Here is a 22,744-nt window from a genome sequence, read left to right as displayed (position 1 = left end):
ATTCCAATAAATCTAAGATTTATATGGTTAAGTTCCTGCAAAGATCTGAGATGTTCAAAGTAAAAAACAAAAACAAACTACTTAATTAAACTGGCCTACCCCAAACATGACTTGTTTTTGTGTCTTACAGTAGCAATAATAAGATAACCCACAAAAAGATTCAATCTGAAATTTTCTTCAAAAATGCCTCAGGTCTGTAACTAGGCAACAAAAAAGCAGCTGCAAAAAAAAAAATAAAATAAAATAACAACCAACAACCACCAAAAAACCTCCCCAAAACCCACCATCCTGGCACTCATGAGGGCTGCAAGCAACCTTTTTGGCTAGTCTATCCCATGGTATTTTCATTGTCCAATTCCTCAAATTGAAATTTTAAATTGACTTTCAAGACACTCTTGGACATCAACAAAGGTTGAGAATCTTAGCACCAGAAGCAAAAGGGTCAAGGATGACTTTTAGTATTGGAATACAGGCAAGGGAACAGAAGAGTATTTTAGCAATCCAGTCCAATCTTACTTCTTTGCAGATGATTACACTAAGGACCAGAGAGATAGCCACTTTTGAGGGTCCTACAAACTGGTCAGCTGGGGCAATGGAGCTCATTCCAGGATGCTTTCCCCCACCAGGGGGTTTTGGCAAACTCCTGAAATCTGTCTTTTTTTATACCCCCTCAGAACTAAAAGTGGTTTTTACATTCTTACATCAGCTTTATTATTTAAAAATGTACAAATCACTCTTAGCTCTCAGATCAGACTGGCTACAGAATTGCAGAGCCCTGCTTTATACATTAATGCCCTTAAAAATATCAAAAGGAAGTGTCAAGAGTACTTGACTTCCTGCTACTAACCCTGGGTTTCAGAAAGACCATGGCATCCATCTGGTATATCTGCAATTTGGGGCCAGAGTTAAAATAATCACCAAGTTGTTTTGCGTAGGGTAATATGCACTGAGATGGACATATCTTAGATGCATGGGAAGTCAATATTTTGCCGTAAGGAATAACTTATTTTCCTAACCCCCCCAAAATATATGGTCAGTCACTTGGTCAAAACCTGTTTACACTGTGTATAAAAGTTATGTTCAGAGAGTATATGTGGCTACTTCTCAGTGCAGCTAGCCTATTTAGAGATTTAATTTTACTGAAAAATTCATTTGTATCCTCTCCAAAGGAACATCTACATCTGAAGAGTGATGAAATCTTCCACCTAATAGTGGAAACCTGATATCCCAGACCTTATACTCATATGAGCAAGGCACATTTTGCAGGTGGTCCCAGAGGGTAAGTGTTTTGTCAAACACATAACATTAGTTGCTATTTGAGGGATATTAGTTTGCATAATTCGGAAATAGTTGACCCTGACAGCCACAGGTGGGAGAATAGTTAAGAATTAAGGCTCAAACTCCCTATCTGGGTTTGAAGCTGGGCCTTGTTCTATTTCTTTTCCTGTTATTTGGTTCAGTGTTTTGTTTTTTTTTTCCCCTAGAAGAAAAGCCCTTAAAAAATAAAACTGTGAAATGTTGAAGAAGTCTTTTGTAGCACAGGCGGCGCTGGCCTTGGGATGCCGAGCTCTCGCAATGCATTAACCACACTCACATGGCAGGGACACCCTGGGGAAAGCAAAGCTTGGTTTGATCCAGATCCTGGCCCTGGAATGCTTTTTTGGCACACCCCCAAACCCTTCTGAAGGCAGTCATAAGGCAATGGCAAAAACATAAGACTCGTAAGTCACAGAATTCAAGTCTGAACCTCATCTTTGCTACTATCACTTCCACGACTTTGAAGTTATTGGTTCTCTCCAAACCCTCAACTGAGAGACCTATCCCAATCCCTTCCAGAACTATGTCAATCAATGAGCATTCATTAAGTGCCTATTATGTGCCAAGCACAAAGAATACAGTCCTTGCCCACAAGGAGCTTACATAGTATAAGGGGCTAATAACAACTATACATTTAAGTATATACAAAATAAATAAAAGATAATTTGGGGAGTGAGGCACTAGCAACTGGGGAACACAAGAGGCTTATTGTAGAAGGTGGCACTTGACCTGAGCTTTGAAAGAAATCAGGTAGAGAATGCACTCCAGGCAAGAGAGACAGCCTGGGCAAAGGCATGTACGGGACACGGGGAGCTGAATGTGAGAAACAGTAAGAGGGCCAGCTGGGATGGGCCAGAGTCCACAAACGGGAACAACGTATGCTAAGTCACAAAAGCAGGTTGAACAGTGATAGATCCCAGAGGCAACAGGGAGCCACTGGAGTTTATCGAGCAGCCAGATCTTAGCTTCAGTGAATTTCCTTTGATAGCCATGTTAATCCTGTTACAGGAATGGTATAATCTGCCTTCCCTGGACCAGTCAAATCCCTCCCTAGGATTCACGCAATGTTTAAAAGCCAGAATTCCTGATGCAGTTGCTCAAGTGGCAAAAGCATCCCACCTCAAAGGCTGCCATCTAGGTTGGCACAAACACCAGGAATCTTAAAAGACAAGGCAGGGGATGCTGTTTAAAAGACACCTCTAACAAGAGAGCATTAAGATGTTAAGGATAAAAACATTCAGGGGAAAAAGGTAACCAATATGTATAGGGAAACAGGCTATTTCATATCTAATCTTCTTTGGAAGGAAAGACAATTGAGAAGTTGAGTGGAAGGAGCCTAGGTGTCTCAGAGAGGGAAGACAGCATATGAGGATACACGAACTGATCACTTCCTTCAGAAAAATGTATATGTGACAGGCAAAGTAGTAGCCACTTAGTCCCAAGATGCTGCGCAAATCTGTGGGTGACCTCCCGGAGCCTGGGACACTAAATCTAAGGTTCAAAGTTAAAGGCTGTCAGTTCGGGAATCTTTGCCTATTACTTCATGGCAGCAAGCATGACCAAGGCTTTCATGACTAAGTAATATCACCTTTCCACCCAAAAGACCCTTTTTAAGTATGTTTGCCTATTTGTGACACATTCTGTATGGGTATTAACAAAACCCCATTGGCTCTGCTGCAGCTTACACAAAAAACACATGGGGACTGCACCAATCTAGATCAAATCCACCCAAATAATAATTCCCCCCAAATCAAGAAGGATCTGGGACTTTTAGATCTATCAGTTATATACAGGTATGCTAAAAGAGGACATAGGTGACCATCTGAACTAACTCCCTATTGATTTCTTCACTTAACATGGGCAGAAATTGATTTCAAGGATACTTATATATATACCCAAGCACAGGTAGCTATAGCTATTTCATAATTATGCTCTTGGAAAAATGAAAATTTGGCACAATCTGTCCTAATTAAGCATAGTTCATATTCTATTTGGTGATGAGTAAACTAATCATGTTCAAAGTGCACGTCCACACATATGTATACATATGAACATAAAGGCACAAAACTAAATGACTCCAATGGGTTGCTTTAGGTCACTTAATTTTTCTGTTTCCTTATATTCATTTCTTATAAATTGAGGGGACTGAACTAGACCTAAGGTACCCATAAGCTGTAAATTTTATTTCCTCATGAATGTGTGAAACAATTTAAACCAACATTTCTCCAACAGCTTGTCAAGTGGCTGAATCAGGAATCAGTTTTATACTTCTACTGTAATTACCAGATATGAATCAACACTGTTAATGTGAATCTTGACTACAATTCAGACTACCTGAAAAGCTTAAAAGCAAAGATAGAATTTTTCATTGTTACCTAGGTAATAATTATAAATCATTTTATTGAGTATGGTCTATTAAGATAGCTGATGCTTCTTTCCTATCTCTCCAATCATTAAGATCACTACTCCTAAGCATTCCGGATAGGGAATGAGGGAGACAATAATCAATTAAACTTTGAAAATAAAAATTATCAAAAATTAAGTCAAAAAATTCTAGGTTCAGAAATATGAAGTCAAGAATCGGAATGTAATACCAGAGATTGAAAAAAATATGTAACAGAGTGACTATTCCCACTTGTTCTGCTTCTGACAGATAAGCTCTCTCCTCCCTACTCAATTCCAGTTCTTAAGTAGCACATATCTCTTTGATGATCAAGTTCTTCTGGAAGATGAGTAAGTAACTTCCAGGCCTCTGAGACTCTACTGGGTGCCTGGTTCTAACAATGGCCTTACTCTTATATACAGATAAGAGGCTGGCACAATAGGCATGTTTACTATTTGCATCACAAATAATTCTTAAGTTTTTTCTTAGGTTCCAAGACAAAAGAATTGTCTGTCTCAGCAGCTACCATCAAGTCCTCTATAAATGTCAAACCAATGGTCTCAACTAGTCCCTGTGCTGGCTGCATGGTGCCAACCTAATCATTTTATTTTGCTGAAACTCCATGTAACAAATGGGAATAGGTTAAGATATCCAAGTATCTCTTTTAAAAAAAAAGTTTACTCTGCAATCACTAGAAGCAAGTGAGGCCAATTTTAAATAGGTCAATTCCTGGCATTCCAGATCACCCCAATAAGGTGTGACTCCACTGCTTCTCAAACATCAACTTTCAGAATCAGATGGCTGGCTGCCCCACTTCATGTTCTATTTCAGAATATTCTTCACATGTGTCAAGTAACATTTTGTGCACACAATTGTGAGGGAAGAAAAAATTGTTTTAGAACAAGATGTTGAATAAACAAAGGCAGTGCTTTTAATCAATAAGTTTGAAAAAAATCCATTTGAACACACAAGCATAATTTACAGCAGAAAGAGAAGTTGGTCAGAAAAGAGGTTATTTTTGTGTGTTGTTCTTTTAAAAAACTAGGTAGACCTTCTTAAAAACAGAAAAGGCCCTTTATTACATTTCTTTTTGTCATACCTGAATAGGGAAATACAGTACTAATACTTCAAAAAACAACCATATCTTTAAAAAAAAAAAAAGTCAAGCAGTTAGAAGTAAATGTATTTTAATTGATTAAATATATTATTTTAAAGTATTTCTGAAATTGCATTTGTACTGTTCTAATCAACAGCCAAAGGGAATAAAAAAAGTTTAGAACCAAAAAATTTTGTTTAGAACACTTCATGAACTGTTGCCATTTAAAATGATATATGCTGCTCCCAAGAACAATACCTTCTATGAGTGAAATAACCTCAATGTGAACAAGGTCAAAATCTGTAACCATATCCTAGAAGAAATATATTAATGTCTGCTTTTTTTAAATGTTTATTTTACATTTTTAATACAGATTTTTTTCTCAAAAAAAAAAAACAAAACAAAAAAACAACAACAACAACAAAAGAAAAAAAAACAAGGAACTGTCTAACCCAATAGTTTTACATTCTGTATGTACAAGAGAGCAGACTGCCTTAAAAATGTTCTGGGTGTAACAGCACTGATAGCCATAAGCTGGCACTACGTTTCTGAACCAAATATAAAACCCCCAAATTAAGCACTGTGCAGCTACGTAGGAGAAAAAACCCAGTCTGTGAATGAGAGAAAAAAGTTAGAAATATATAGGGGTGTGTGTGTGTATACACACACACATATGTATATACACACACACACACACACATACACACACACACACACAAAACACCAAGGATCAAACAGAAAAACCCAATACACAAAACTCAAGTGTCCCCATTAGGTGGTGAATTGTGTGGAAATCCTTCTTCAAGAAGTGATTTGTGATTTTAAAAAAATCCATATATTTTTATAACATACATTAACAATGTTAAATGTATATTAACATCTGTCTATATTACATTCCTCCAAGGCTCCCTATGCTGGCCAATTAATTTTCACAAATAAGGGCCAGCCAAATCCTTATTTGTTTGAACTGAATGAACAGAACCACAAGATGCTCCGACATCATCCATGACAAGACAATGAAGATTAAAGGCAGAAGACTTTAAAATTTAGGTATGTGATGGGCCATTTCAACTTTCCATAGTACCTAATTCTAAAGTAAAATTACATAGGATTAGTGCACAAGTGATACCAAATGAGAAAATGGAGTGGCAGTGATTTATCAGTGCAACATGAATCCCCACACACTGAATTATACTAAAGTGATTTAAATTATTTTAATGCCCCAGGTGCCAATTTGCATTTATAAAACACAAAGCAAGGTTACTGAACTGGGTAGAAAACTAGGTTTGATATTTGACATAAAAAGCCAATCAAGCCAGTAATTTAACTTCGTTTTGCTATGGTAGTCAATCTGAGACAAATGGGAGGCTGGTCAACTGAGAGACATTTTACTTACTAATACTACTTATGTTGGTACTATATATACAGTTCATTCATCATCCTGGTTTTAACAAATTCAAGCATCCAGTTCTTCCAGAGAATCCTTTATATTACCTTGGACTAATCAAAAATAAAGTCTATCTGTCTAAGTCTTGCCATTTGGGGCTATCAGAACACAACCAAAGTGAGACAACTCATCTTAAAAATTGCTTTAGATAACAATTTGAATTTTTAATTGTACCAAAAAACCAGGACGTTTCAAAACATAGCTATAGTCCATTAACAGAGGGACTTCAAATTAAAAGGCAATTCAAATTGTTTGCAATCACAAAGCACATGGAGCAGTCAACAGTCTACTAACCATCAACTAAAGAAGGTTCACACTGGGGCATTTCACTTAGTAGGGTTTGAGGGATTTAACATAAGTAACTCACTTAATTTAGCTTAAGCTCCATCCATCAGGGACTCTCTTGGTTAACCTTTAAGTGCTGGATGAATTTGGAAATCCCTTTTCAACACCAAAGAATTCTTGTAATAATGAAAAGGAGTCTTGGGGGAGTGGGGAGGGTAATCTTGACTCTCAAGAGTTCACAGACTGTCAGACCAAAACCAAATGGGGTAAACACTGACACTAACGCTCTGTAATGTTAGAAGAGATTCCCAAATAAAAGGCCATCTTCTGCCCAGCCCAAGCCTCAAATAATATTGTAACACCACCTTTATCTAGTATAATAGACTCTGTAGTAGACTACTTTTGATCTCCATAAAGAATATGAGTTGTCGAATTTAAGGAGATAGACTCCTTTCCCTGGGTACTGATGGCTGCCAGCATATACTTCCTCATGACAGTCTCGTCGATATACCGGTACAATTTCATCTAGCTGAGGTTTGTTGGACTTCCTTTTGGCTTTTTCTTCACTGTTTTCTGTTTAAAAAAAAAAAAAGAAAATAGAAAAATCAGCACCAGTTTAAGAAAATTATACCACTTCAAATAATTACTACTGTGGATTCTCAGAATGGTTATGATTTCCCTCATTCCATAAAAGAACTGTGGAACATAGCAGCACATTAGTATAGCTTCTATGTTTTCATGCTTCTTACCTCTTTACCTTAATCTCCTTAAATAAAAGAAAATAAAAGCACTGAGGTTAGCAACTCTCAAGAAAAAGCACTTTGGTTGTTTGGATCTCAGTTTCCCCCTTGATCAAAGGAGGGAGAGAGGAAGGCTGCTCTTCTGCAGATCTAACATTAGGGGGGACTATTCCAATCAGATATTTGAGCCAAGAACAAAACAGGTGGCATCATGACACTGCTGAAACGATTCAAATCTTGTCATAGAGACTTAGCTAGCTTGAGACCTGGACAAGTCACAATTTCTCTGTGCCTCAGTTTCCTGCCTTCTGGGATTGCTGAGAATATAAAATCATATTTGTAACAAGTTGTGTAAACCTTTAAGTGCTAAATAAATGTTAAACACTATTAAAATGATGGGGAGAGGGGAATCATCAAGTTGCCTAAGGAGGGATAAACAGGCCCAGGCAGGACCTGGAACAGGTCAAGGGCTACTATATTGATCAGTAGTGGACCTGGGCCTCTCAACTTGCAGGCAAGAGGGTTAGACTAATTGATTCCTAAAGGTTCCCCCAGCATCTATTAACTTAATGTATATTTCCTAGAAGAATAAAGGAACTTGAAATTACAGGGCAATCGTTTTCTATAGTACCAATATAAAACTGATTTTTAAACTGGTACATCCAAAAAACATCAAAATTGCTTTACTGCAGGAAAACAAAACAACCTTAAAATAGGCTCATTTGCACATGAGAAATTATCTATGTTCCTGTATATAAGAGACAGACTGACAAATGAAGGTCACTATGTACCATCATATTAGGTAAGAAAAAGGCCTTTAAATCATTTAAAAACAAAAACAAAAACAAAAAACCCTGTTCAGAAAATATAAAATAATACAGAAGAATGATCATTCTGGCCTTAAATGTATTTTTTTTTTGGGAAGCAGCACCTCTTAACCACACTCATCCTATCTTTCAAGCCTGTTTGAAAAGCTCTTGGGTTAAAGTCAATTTTTAAAAGTCTTCTTTAAATATATACCATGGAGGAAAGGATTTGGTGATTTTTTTCTGTCTTTTTGTATGTATGTATAGAGGGTGGAACTTTGGAGAAGTATACTTGAAAGAAGTATACTTGGAACAAGGTGTTAACTCAGTGGAATTGATGAAATAATGGTTTTCTAGTTCACATGTTATCTAGTATGATATAAGGATATAATCACTCTAGATTGGCTTATACTCAGCATACTATAATGATGCAATTGTAATAGGTGTTTAAACTGGAGACAAAGTCAGACTGGGAGGGAGAGGGACACTGGTTGAGACTGCAGACTATCAGACTGCTGGAGGAGACTGGGTCAGACTGAGACTGGGTCAGACTATGACAGACATAAGACTGCGTAAGAGACAATAAAGAGTTTGGACTCTATTCTTGTCCATTCTCATGTCCTGCTGAGATCAAAGATCTTCTGGAGGACCTCCAGAAAACTAGCCTGAACATTACATGTATGCATGTGTGTATATAGAGGCATGTATATGCATGTGTGTGTATATACACACGCACGCACACACACATACATATATGTATGTATGTTATAGGTGTGTGTCTATGTATGCATGTGCCCAGATTATGAGGAGTGAAAAATCCATCACCATGATATGGACAATTTCATCAACAAGTTAGCTGTTATTTTAAGGGGTAGTTTTTTTTGCAAAGGACTTTATGATTGTGGATATGGCAAATGATGTGCAGTGAAAAGAGAGCCAGCATGGAGTAATATGACTAGCACTGGACTTAAGACTCAGGGGACCTAAATTTTAATCCCAATTGTTATTTAATACCCATATGACTTCAAGCCAGGCATTTTACTCCTCTGCAGAAACAGGGAAACTGGCTTAGGATAATTTCTAAGGGTCCTCTTCAACAGCAAATCCTAGGGTTCTGTGGCGAATATCTTAAATACAACCCTCTATTCTCCCATGAGGCTAAAAGAATAAATATTTTGCTTGTTAAATATTTCAACTTTGTCTAAAGAATTGTTTTTTAATGTTCTATGGAAATGTTAACCAACTCAGTGAACAGGTTATAGTCATCAAATGTTAAAAGGAAGCAAACATGGTTTAACACTAAAAACGTTAAAATGTGGTTGCCATTAAAAGGAACAAACACTAATACACCTATGTGGTGTCCAGAAATGTGTCCATCTGGGTTTTTCTGGGAAAAGGGAAGTGATAAAATCATTACTTAGCAATACAGACACAGAATGCTGACTAAAGAATCTACTACACATGCTGTCTTCATGGTTCCTCTGGCAGCTCTATTTGCACAAGTTGCAATCTTCAAATCTCTTCTGCCTTTCTCCACTGCTCCTCACCCTTCGTTCACTACCAGGGCTTCCCTTTCCTCTACAGATGATTCCTGCATACTAATCTACAGAAGAGAATTCAAGGCTGAGAATAACATTGAGCGTAAAACTCCCAAGTATGCCTCCGTTAGGACCTGACAGTGGCGCCTGCAGCTTGGCACAGGCTCACCCTCTTACTGCCTGCTGTCTACCACCCTTCATGCTGGTGCCATGTTAGCCCGATAAGCACACACCTCAGATGATGTCACTCTCATGTACAAAACCTTTCAATGGCTCCACAATGCCTAAGTAATAACTGGCATTGTAGGTGTGCCACAAGAGCCTTCACTCTAGCTTTTTAGTCGGCATGACCCCTACTTCTCCCTCCCCTTTGGTTCTCTGCTCAGAACCTCCTCATACCTGGAACACCATCCCTACCCACACCCTCCACCAACCTCTGCCAGTCAACACCTATCCCTAACGCCATGTCTCCTTCTGTCATTTCTGCCAAAGTTTTATAACATGTGTAGACTTTTATTTTTAAGTATGGTTATGAAAAAGTTGCTCTACCTTCATCTTCTTCGTCATCATCACTGGATTCACTGACATGCACACTGACGTTAGTATTGGGAGATTCTGTCCATTCAAAAAATACCCCAAACCCAATGTCATAATTGTCTGTTGCAAACTCCCAGAAGAGGTAAGAGCCTTCCTCATGGGTCGGTACTCGAACAGTAACTACTTCTCCTCTGCCGACTGTGATCACTGAATCTGCATCCTGTCGAATCTTCTCTTTAAAGTCTCTGATCTGAGGTCTCGTCCACATGGAAGGTGCGGCTATTACAGGAACAGATTCTAGCAACAAGAGGACTCAAAAGTTAAACAAGCCTACTATCTGTATTTAAATGACATGTGTTAAACATCATTTATGTAATATTACTTTGATATTTCTGGTTTACCAACCTAGTGATAAGGTTCAGGCGCTACTTCTCTGGATTTATGAACAAAGCAAAAAACTCCATGGAACTGTCTTTTACAGGCCCAACATATATGATAGTACCTCAATATTATGGGGATATAAGAGAAATTATGCAATATTTCAATTCTCATCAATTCTTCCTTGTCAAAAACAATTCATAACCTTATTTATACCTGTTTTTATACCTGACTTGTAAAGTGCGCTTCAGCAATGTTTCCATAGTAATTCATAAAGTCTCATAAATAAATGAAGGAGCACTTTAACACAGCAAGAAAAGAAATCTCTACAAGTTCCAGAAACACTTCAAGAAAGTAAAACAAACAAATGTCAGAAGAAACCTAACAAACTTCTTAGAGACTGAAGTGAATGGGAGAACAATGGATACTAAAAAGCAGACATATGTCTTGGAATGCTAATCAGGCTTTTTATATTTAATTACCGAAATTTTACCCAAAATTTCCCTTTTGAAGACATTGATAGCTCCATCTTTAAGGTTCCTTCTGATGGTACTTTCTATGAAATGTTCCAGAGAGAAGCCACAAAGTATGGTTTAGTTCTTTGAATTATAATTCCTGCTCTCATTTCTGCTGATGCCATCATTCAAGACAGATATAGGCCTAGTAGGAGATGTCTACCATGTAATGTAATATTTTTACTTTTAAATCTCCTGGATAAATAACAAGATCAAGAACACATACAAAAGATTAATACTCACTAATTTATTTCAAAACTCTAGAACTAGGTCTACAAAATGTCGTATATTCAGTGTATAAATGCAAAAAATGTTGCTTGATTGACAACTGTTAATGCTCTCACAAAAAACATTCAATTGTGCTCCTCACCCCCTGGGATTTCTCATTTTTACAGTCTTCAGTAGAAAGACAAATATATACAAATTCCTAATAATACCTTTTGGTCCATTCTCTAGGACTTCTTCTGAAATTTCTGGTTCCAGTTCTTTTGCAGAGTTTTCTGGGTGAGGTTTGGCCTGTCCATTGACTGAGAGCATTTCACCAGGTGTGGCTGCATTCACCTTTGATGCTGCAGGCAAAGACGCTCCAGTTGTTGCTGCTTCTTGCTGTTTCTGTAATGCTGCCTATAATTCAAGAAAAACATAAAATGTACTGAATGTGAAGAATGACTATTTTAGGATATGATGTTGTCCTTTCAGCAAAAAAGGAAAAATGTGGAAAAACTTGTAATAGCTATGTGTTTTGAAATCACCTGAACCAAAGTAGTTAGCAGAGACTACATAATATACCTTACTGATGTGAGAGCTGCTTGATCCTATTAACAACTGCACACTTGGGGAATGGATTTCTTCAAAATGTCTTTTTTTTCCCCCCCAGGAGGCAAAATTCTACCTAACCAAAGTAAGTAATTATTACTATGTTAAGCTTGAAAAGAATGCTAGTTGTTCCAAAACCCAAAAAAGCACATAAAACAATGTTATCAACCTCATGTCAGGAAAATTTTCCAAACTAAATTTTTGTTGCTGTTGATGATGACTATATTATTCCAAATTAATGAAAACTGCTACCATTTAATAAATAAGGGATATTCAAAAAAAGTGCCAGTTCTCAAAATAATTTATTTCATTTTTAGAGAAAAGGAAAATTTTAAATCCCAACTGAAAGTTATCAGGAAAGTTTAATATTCATGGAATACTAATATCATGGATTTAGAGTTTGAAGAAATCATGGAAGCTACCAAATCCAATCCTCTCATTTCACAAATTAATCAAGTAAAACACATAAAGAGCTAAAGTGATTTATCCAGAGTCATGAACCTAGTGAGGGTTTGAGGCAGGATTTGAACACAAGCCTTCCTGACTCCAAGTCAATGTTCTATCCATTACACTATACTATTTACAGACTGTATACTATTTTCAAAGAGTTAGAAATAAAAAGGGAGACAGATGAACAATAGCTTTTGAATTCAGTTTCATAAGGAAAAGAATTTCAGAGGTCTACTCTAACCCCTAATTTTATTTTTTTTAATTTAAATTTTATTTTCACAAAGATCTGACTTCTCTCTCTTCCCCCTTATCCTCCTTCATTGGAGAAGTGAGAAAAATAAAATTCCTGTTACAAATATGCATAGTCAAGCAAAACAAATTTTCTCACTGGCCAAAACCAAAAAAAGGTCTCAATCTGCACTGAGTCTATCACATCTCTAACTGGAGATATAGGGCACACATCAGGAGTCTTCTAGAATCATGGTTGACGATCACGTTTAGACTTTACTGTTGTCCTCTTCATCCCTTCTTACAACACAATAGTATTACACCACACTCACAGGCCATAATTTCTTCAATCAATCCCCAAATGATGGGCACTCTATCAATTTCCAACTTTTTGCCACCAAAAAAAAAAAAGATCTATTACAAATATTTTTGTACATATTTAACCTCTCATTTCCCATATAAGGAAACTGAAAATCAGTTAAGTGACTTTCTTCAAATGACTTACCAGGAGTTTACCAGTGTTTTCTAATACATCCCATAGTATTATCCTCCAAGATTCTGTGGGGTTTTTTTCCCATACATTCAGCATGCCTTGATACTCATTAAATTGAGAAACTATTTACAAAAATGTATACCAGCATGAGCTGTAATTGTTTTTAAAAAGTCTTTTGCAGCATAAGATAATAGAAGGATCATGCAACTTAAAATTAAAGAGCAATAGGAAGGAAATGACTGTTGCTGACACTTTTTAGTGAGTCACAGAAATTTGAAAGGACTCTTAGAGGTCAATTTAGTCTAATCTATATCTGAACAAAGCCAAATTTCCTGAAATGTAAAATGGAGATGATAATCACCATACCTACACCTCACACAAATGTTGAGAGAATCAAATGAGATAATGTATGTAAAGCAACACAGACACAGAAACACACAGAGAAAGGATGGAAATGATAAATGAAAGAAAACTGCTCATGAAATATTTTTCTCATATAGCCATTAAAGTGTATATATAAATACATACAGTCATTTCAGCTATAACACTTGTTTGAAAATGTACATTTGTTCCAGTGCAACTAATGTATTAATGGATGAACAGAGCATATTGCAAATTTTGAATTTGCTTTTATAAAATTTCTTCTACAATAAAAAGTGAGAATGCAAAAAAGACTGTACCACTTAACAATTACTACAAAACTGTAACTTTTTCAAACGATACCTATTATCAAATGGAAATGTCAGGTCTTTTTCAAGTTAAAATTCCTTATTTATGTAAATCTTCTGACACAACAGGAACTGTAGTGTAGACGAAAGAAAGTTGGTACACAACCCTTTTCTTTCTGCCAAGCTTTGGCCCTAAAGCCTGGAGTTAAAGAGTCCTGTCCAATTTGCTTAAGCAGCCTGGATCAAGGGCTATGGGGATGCAGTCACGATTGTAGTATTGATGCATTTCTTCACCATTAAATATTTGTTATTAACTTATTAGGGTCCTATCTTTTTTATATGTGTCATTGACCAAATATTTATATCCCAAACCCTATTTCTCTCACAAGCCCTGTGGCTTTTATTGCATGATGTTGCATACAGCAGGTGGTTTTGGGGAATACATATATGATGTCATAGTAGGACTGTTTGCATAATACTCCAAAAATACAATTTGGAACTGGAATGAATTTTCATTTTGCACCCACCACTTTTCAAGAGAAACTTGTGGATGTGGCTTTCCATAGACATCAAACATGTGAGTCATAAACAAAACTATGTTTTTGATACAGCATATGATTTTATAATGACTCGATATGCTAGCTTACTTCATGCTGTCCTCTATATTCTTGGTGACGATTCTTAAATATAATGGAAATAAAGAATTCACAAATTCTGTGTTCTAAAAAACAAGTTATACATTAGTTTACTTTGGAAACCCATTTCTATGGAGTAACATGTTATTTTAAAAATGGGAGAAATATAGCTTCTCTTACTTCACTCAGATTTTTTGCTCTTAAGTCCTCTGTCACAGCTAAATAAATAAAAACAGCCTGTAGATGAGAGGATTGTAAGATAATGCCTCTCAGGGCTAGTGGGAACTGTCAAGAATCTGATCCCACATGTAGCCTTCTTAAGAACCAAGAGCAATCTCATTACAAAGAGCCCCCAGGACTGAGGTTTTTACTTTATCCCTCTAATCTTGATAATTATGAGGAAAGGGAGGATTCTATTACCGCTATCTGGGAGACTGTGAAACTGAGGCAGAGAGGATCATTTGAAGTTCAAATGATCTGCTTAAGTTCCGAGAGATTCTGACAGAATCTGGCTGGGCTCCTAGTCTGGTGTTTGCCTAAGGGTAGAACTACTCTGAGGATACACTAAGCAAAATGTTCCAGGCATTCTGCTTCATGATCTAACCACAACTAACAAGTCAGAGGGGTCTCCCAGCCCATGTCAAGGTCAAGTCAGGACCCTCTGGCAGTATCATTCACACTTACAGCCATGTAGGGGGAATTTCTGCTTTCAGTCCAAGTCAGCGCTGTAACTTTGAAGGAAATGCAGGATCAGAAGATTCTATATTTGCAAGAGCCTTTGGAACACAGATTTTGACCTTCCTCACTCAAAAAAGGAAGCCCCCAGGTGAAAAACAGAGGCAACCTGGCATAATGGATAGGTAGGAGGCCTTGCTTCAGATCCTCCCTTAGACACCAAAGAGCTGGGTAACTCTTGGTAAGTCATTTGCCCTCTCTCAGCTTCAACATCCTCATCTGTAAAATTGGAATAATAACACCTACCTCATAAGGTTGTTTTGACGATTAAATGAAATAATGTTTACCAAGTTCTGTAAACTTCTAAGTACTATGCAAATGTTAAATAGTTATTTAATGATTGGTCTAAAAATAGACAGGGAATAAACAGCAAAGCCAGATCCTCTCACTCCTGCCCTATGACATTTTTTCCATCTTATCACGCAGGTTGCCTTGACTGGTGGGGAAATTCTGCTTTGTCTAGCTCCTGGGGGTTTTCTGGTCTAGGGGAGATCCAAAAGCTCATCCACACTCTGGTGCTTCAGAGAACAAAATTTGTTGGCCTATATTTATACTTCTGTATCAACATACACTGTCATTTTTTTCCAGGTTTCCCAGATTCTGGAAGCACCCTGCTATTAGTCTACACTCATTTTTAAAAACTATCAAAGTATGCTGCCTCAAGTAGAATTTGTTTTGTACCTGTCCATGAAATCACATCTACAATCTAACCAAAATGGATCTTTTTTCCTGAAGGCAAAACTAAAGCTCTTTTACACTGGACAGTTTAAAGTTTACTAGTATTGCTCTAAAGATAGGGCCCATAAATTCACTTACAGTGAGCTCCCGGTGAGAAAATGTTCCCTATGGTAGATTAGCACCTTCTCTGCAACTCAAGAGTCTTGAGAGAGCTGCCCAGGGCACCAAAGGGAGTCAGGGACAAGGAGTCACACCTTCTGGCTATATAAGGAGTCTCCACCCTCTCTATTCTCTCTGTCATTAAGGTTATAATAGACACTTCTATGGTACTTTCCAGAGACGATCTCATGTGTTCCTTTCAACAATAAAAGATGTACCATACTCTAGGGATTATCTCCCTTTTACAAACAAGGAAACAAAGACTCTGAGGTTAAGCTCACAGAACTAGTAAGAACCAGAGGCTAGAGAGGAAATCAGGTCTCTCTCCTGATTCCAAGTGAAGAACTTCTCTTACTGCAGCATGGGGTCTCTCAGCTACCAAGTGCTAAAAAATAATCTCCATTTCAATCAAACTGAGTACCTTCCCTAACACTGCATTCTGAGTCTATCATACCTGTTGCTGCGAAAGCTGGACTTGATACAACTGCTGCATGTACTGCTGATAATGCTGCTCTTGCAGCTGACGAATGAGAATCTGCTGCTGCTCATAGTTCCCTGGATACTGCTGGGCCGCGTACTGCTGGAACTGCACAGCAGTCTGGGAGTTTAGTGCTGCCATTATCTGTTGCCTAAAAATGTTAAAAATAGACCAGGCTGACTACAAAGGACTGTTTACTATGAAAGGCAAGTCATTATTATATTTTAAATTTTCCAAACCCTTTGAAATGACTAAGCTAGTTATGCTCATTAACATCTGCCTCTGAAGTAAAAGAAATGAGGCACTAAATCTTCAGTTATAATAAACACTGTTTCTATCAAATTTCAGCTAACTTTTCAAAGAAATATGTCTTGGGAGGTTTCTTTCTTTTTTCAAAAGGGAATGCAATTTTCATGGTTTAAGGAGCTCTTGGTGAAGGAACTCCCTCTATCACTAGAGACTGTAGAGAACTCCCTCTATCCCTGCTCTGACATTGGCAATTTTTGACAGACTTTGAGAGTTGTCTGGGGAACCAAGAAGTGAAATGACTTGCCCCGGATCACCCAGCCAGGCTAGACCAGAGGCCAGGCTTGACCTCTAGCCTTCCTGCCTCCAAGGCCAACTCTCTATCCACTCACCATATGTTGCCTTTTGTGCGTACTTGTATAACACAGAAAGCATAATGATTTCTTATAAGATAAAATGGTTAGAATTATCAAGTGAAATTTGGGGGTTCCATAGAATTCTTAGGTCTACCTTAAAAAGATCTCACTTTATTTCATGTAAAATTTTTTACCAAAAAAGGTAAAATCATCTCCCATCTTAGAAATGTCACAGGCCATCTACTCCAATTCCCTTCTGTCCTAGATGAGGAGACTGAGACAGAGAAAGTGATTTGCCCAGGTCACGAAAACAGGAAGTTAACTGGGAGGATTCCAACCAAAATACTGGCTCTTCCCACCATTAGGCAAACAGGGATTTAGAAGGTTTCATCAATAGAGAGCTACCATGTAGGTCAAGTCCCCAACACCCACAAGCCACCAGGCCCTGGGACCCCAAGGCAGCCACAGGTGCTTGGGAGATAGCATCAGCATTCCCTGCTTCTCTCAGGTAAGGGCAGAAAGGACTGACAGTCACAAACAGGATCTCCCCTGGTCCTCTGATCTCCAAGTACTCAGTTTTCTTATAATATCAAGGAAAACATCCATCAAAGCCTTATCTCTCCCCATTACATTTCCCAGTACTTGAAGACCAGGCTCCAGGGGGCAGAGTAGCTGACAGAAAAACTAAGGCCGGGGTTGGGAATCCCAGCTGTTAGTTCTTGCTTGTGTGACCTTGGGCAAGGCACAATCACCTCTGTCAGTCTTGGCAACTTCATCTGCAAAATGGCTTCTTTGAGAGCCAACCTTATGATCCTAGGACAAGATCTCCAGCATCTTTCTATTTCTCCCAGCAATTAGCCAAGTTTACTGCACAGGGCAGGCATTTACTCAATGCTGAATCAAAGTGTCCAGAAGGATCAGAGGTAAGGGAGGAAAAATCCCACCCATGCCCAGAGACAGTGGTCACTACACCCCTCTCAAGGCCAAGCCTTGAGGGAGGAGGCTCTTTTTTGATCATTAAGTTATCACTGGTACAAATCGCCAACAAGCTATAAGAACTGCACTGCTTCAAAGCACAGGATGAAGAACAAGGCCCTGATGACTAACTTGGTAACTCATTTTCAGGGAAGAGGCTTACTTCTGCTGTTCCAGCCGCAGTTTCTCCTCCTCTATTCGCCTCCTTTCCTCTGCTTCCCTTTTCAACCTTTCAGATTCTTCTTGAATACGTTTTTCTTCCTCCCTTTGCAAACGCTCTTTTTCTTCCTTTTCCCGACGTCTTTGCTCCTCTTCTTCCTTTCTATAAGTGTTTAAAAAAAAAAAAGGGAATGAGTATATTAAAATGAAACTCTCCTTTTTTAAAAGAGAGAATTGAGATTTCAGGTTCTATAATTTTGAAGGTAGTTTTGTACAGCTATTGTAATATTAGGCAGTATGTTTCTGGTAAATTTAAACATAAGAATAGAAAAACAAGAGAAGACATTTTAGCTTCAGGTATTACTATAGTCAACAAGTCAACTGATAAAACAATTGCCACCATCATAATCATTATAGCATTCAATTAGTGCTTCTAGGTTTGCAAAGAACTTTACATATCTCAATTAACCCTCACAATAGCCCTTTGAGACAGGTGTTAAGATTTAATAAAGAAAAGTTTAGGCATTGTTGGTGAATTGTGAAATAATCCAGTCATTCTGGAAAGCAATTTGGAATTATGCATAAAGGGATATCAAACTGCATATCCTTTGATCCAGCAGTGTTCTATTGAGTTTGTATTAAAAAAAAAAAAATCAAAAAAGAGGGAAAGGACTCAGATGTGCAAAAATGTTGTAGCTCTTTTTGTGATGGCAAAGAATTGGAAAATGAGTGAATGCCTATCATCTAGGGAATGGCTGAATAAGTTATGGTACATGAAAATAATGGAATGTTATTGTTCTATAAAAAAATTATGAACAGGCTGATTATAGAAATGCCTAGAAGGATTTAAACAAATTGATGCTGAGTAGAACAAACAGAACCAAGAATACATTGTGCATAGTAACAGCAAGAATGTACAATGATCAACTATGACAGACATGGTTCTTCTCAGTGATTCAATGATCCAAGGCAATCCCAATAAACTTTGAATGGAAAATGCTATCTGCATCCAGAGAGAAATGTGGAAACTGAATGTAACATATGCTATATTCACTTTCTTTTTTTTTTTCTCTTGTGGTTTTTTCCTTTTCTGATTTTTTTTCTCCCAACATAATTCATATGGAAATGTTAAAAATGAACGTACACATGACCAAAATGTTTTTATTTTACCATGTAAAAGTTTGTATAGTGAATTACTTAATATGAAAATACAATTATGTATATTTGTAAAGCTCTTATAACAGCACCTTATTTGCCCCAAGCAATGAGCTATACTACTGCATGTTAGTTTTTCCAGATAGTTCTTATTTCCACAAGTGCTAAAACTTTTTCTATTTTTAAGTATATGAGATTAGGATCTAAAATGTATTATAACCTCCTCTGGTATTTCAATACATACTATACTGATTTAATTAGCTGATTTTTATTTAAGCTAATCTTGGTGACTGATCAGTGACTTGGGGCCTCATTAATTAGAAGTGTGGCCCTGGGCAAATTACTGGACCTCTTTCAGCCACAGTTTTCTTAATTTGTAAAAGGAAGATAATAATTAGCAATTACCTAAGGAATTCTGCCAACATCAAACATAATGAAGCATATGAAGCACTTTGCAAACCTTAAAAGTATTATAAAAATAAATTATTATTACTATAAATCTCAATCACTGCAGGGCAAAAGAGAACTGGATTTGAAGTAAAAAAAACCGACTCTTGCCATTTGCCATCTGTGTGATTTTAGGCTTCTGGACCTCTGAAATTCCTTTTATATCTAAATCTGTCATCCTATCATCTTGGACTTATAAAGGATATAGGGCTATTTGCCCCATCCTGAATGATCTCAGACTTGCACTCTTTAGAGTTGTGCTGAAATTTATCTTGTCAGGCCTGACCCTTGTTTCTAGTGTCCTTTCCTCTTGAGAGCTCTGTCTCTTTCCAACTTGCTGTAAAACTAGGTTAATTTTACAAAATCAGTTAATAATACAAAATCTGGATGGAAAAGCCTCAAAGGTCATTTAGTCTATTCCCTCATTTTACTGATGACCAAATTCAAGTCAGGAGGACTGACAGATTTATCTGTGATCAACGAGTAGTGAGTGAGCCCAAACCCTCTGACCTCAAATCCAGTATTGCTTCTTCTGACCAAGCTGCCTCCTTCTCTGAGCTTCTGGACTTCTAACTTGGGCCATTCAATAGCCTCTTTTGCTTAGATTTAGGGTTAGATGTTAGATGGATAATTCAAATTACATATATTACTATCTTTTTATATTATATACGTGTGTATATGCATATATGCACACACATATATGAATGAGATATTTTAGCAAAAAAAAAAAATCTAAATTGAAAAAAAATCTCCAATTTTCTGTTATGATTTTTAACTATGTCCTTTTCTTACCACCATCTCATCTCTCCCTTTAGGATTTATAAACAATTCTCTGTCCTCACCCCTGACTTCCAACCTCCCCACTATTCTGTGTTCTAGTCTACTGGTCTGGTTCCAGACCACTTTAGTGTCACTTCACTCACTGGACACTCACTCTTGTCGTGAAGTAATACACTATCATAATCAACTAGCCCTGAATCTTCTGCCCCAAACCTAACTTATCGCCACCATTTTCCTTCTTCACTGCTAAATCCTCATGGTCATGCATGGAGAAAGTCATTAGGGTTACGACAAATGTATGTTACTTAATCTCCACCAGGCCTTCACTGTTAGTCTTTCTATTATTCCCTGACTAAATTATACTCTCAAACAGTTCTAATTTCAAACCCTTGCTGATTCTCAAACCTCTACCATCACCTCCTCTCTCTCACTCTCTCTAAGCTCTCAGCAAAGGAGCTGGTCTCCTCCTTAAATTAACAGAGGCCATCAATCTAACCTCCTTCTTCTACTTTACTCCAAACATTTGCAACTCCATCCTCTCCTTTGCTAGAGTCTCTAATAAATAGGCGGCTTCTATTCTTACCAAGGCCAATCCCTCCACTCATGTTCTTGAATCCAATCTTCTTCAAGTCATTCCCTTCTTCATCTTCAGTTCAACAGACATTTTAAATATCAACTCCCCAGTCATTGGTTCCTTCCCTACCACCTGAAGGTCTTCCTCATCCCTAAAAAAATTCACTTAACTTAGCTATCTCCCCAAGCTCTCATCCTATGTCACTTTCCCTTTTCACATTAAACTTCCAGAAAGGAGCGTCTAAATTAATTTCCTTTCACCCTAAACTCTTAAACTAGTGTATCTGTTTCCTATCCCTACTCTCAATGTCCCTGTGCAAGACCCACTAAGTAATTCATTCCTGCATACCCAATGGCCTTTACTCAGTCTTTATTCGACTTGATCCCTCTGACACTGTTAATCACCCTCCTTTTTGCCCCACCCCCACCCCCACCATACTCCTTCCTCCTGGACACTTCCCCCATCCTTTTTTGGTCTCTTTTGGGACTATGATCTAATTCTTTATCTTTTCATCATGTATATCATACCCCTCCACTCACCCCCTGCAAAGGCTGTATCCTGTACTCTGTTTTATTTTTTTCTCTTCCATTTTTCTCTTTGTGATCTCATCAGATATTCTACATGACTCCTAAAACTATAACCCAATTCCTAAAATGTTTCTCTGCATTACCAACTACCTACTAGAGATCACCACCCAATGTCAAGAAAGTATATTAAAATCAATATATCTAAAAGAATACTCATATTCCCTTCCCAAATCCAACCCTTCTTCAAACTTCTTATTACTAATCAAACTGATCTGGTAGCTACTTCCTATGTGAAGTAATCTATATTTCGTCTCCATGCCTTTGCCTAAAGTGGTCAGAAGATAAGATCAGAGATGGAAAGGGCCTCAGAAAGTCAACTAATTCACTTACTTTATAAATGAGAAAAACTATGGCACCTAATACTTAGAATATACCATCTTCACTTCATAGAAGAGCTCAGGAATCACTTTCTATACAAGGCCTTTCCTGATTCTTCTATTGTTATTGCTTTTATTTCTTTTTGCTGAAGCAATTGGGGTTAAGTGCCGTGCCCAGGGTCACACAGCTAGGAAGTGTTAAGTGTCTGAGGCTAAATTTGAACTCAGGTCATACTGACTTCAGGGCTGGTGCCCTATCCACTGTGCCACCTAGCTGCCCCACTGCTTTTCTTTATTAAAATTATCTTACTATTTTTTCTGTATTTTATTTCTGCATGTCATTCAAAAGAACATGAATTCCCTGAGATCAGACTTTTTCAATTTTATTTTTATATCTCTAGTTTTTGAACAAAGTAGGCACTTAATACATTTTTATTTAAGTAGTCCAGGCCTTCAACATTAGCCCAACCAGGTTAATATGAATGACTGAACTAGTCTTACTAAATAGAACTTAAATATTTAAGTTTTCATGTATAACCAAAGTAAAATGATCCAAATAAAAGTCTTCATAAGATAAAAAGTTATAATAAAATTAATGAAATGTCACATCAGAAAAAGAAATCTGCACCTCTATAAATGAATAGATAGAATATTTTATACCTATAATTAGGGAAAACCAAAAATTCCAAAATACCAACTCATTCTGAGAAAAAGAAAAAAGTGCAACAAGGCAAAATTCTAAGGAAAAAGTTGTCTGATATGAAAC

At 37.4% G+C, this 22,744-nt stretch overlaps 1 protein-coding gene across 1 annotated transcript in view; it reads right to left on the bottom strand.

Annotated features, from left to right (window-relative positions):
• Positions 1–4,608: 4,608 nt before the first annotated feature.
• The window catches only part of ACBD3 (acyl-CoA binding domain containing 3), a 41,709-nt gene continuing 23,573 nt past the window's right edge, over positions 4,609–22,744 (bottom strand). The window contains exons 4-8 of the mRNA XM_031967025.1: positions 18,123–18,281; positions 16,359–16,533; positions 11,480–11,666; positions 10,162–10,446; positions 4,609–7,101 (exon numbers count right to left, since the gene is read on the bottom strand). Coding sequence (XP_031822885.1) covers positions 6,896–7,101; positions 10,162–10,446; positions 11,480–11,666; positions 16,359–16,533; positions 18,123–18,281 — 1,012 coding nt within the window. The 3' untranslated portion in view covers positions 4,609–6,895. The remainder of the gene's footprint in view (positions 7,102–10,161; positions 10,447–11,479; positions 11,667–16,358; positions 16,534–18,122; positions 18,282–22,744) is intronic.

This window comes from Sarcophilus harrisii, chromosome 4, assembly GCF_902635505.1.
Source record: "Sarcophilus harrisii chromosome 4, mSarHar1.11, whole genome shotgun sequence".
Taxonomy (NCBI): Eukaryota; Metazoa; Chordata; class Mammalia; order Dasyuromorphia; family Dasyuridae; genus Sarcophilus; species Sarcophilus harrisii.
This window is presented reverse-complemented; position numbering and strand designations above follow the sequence as displayed.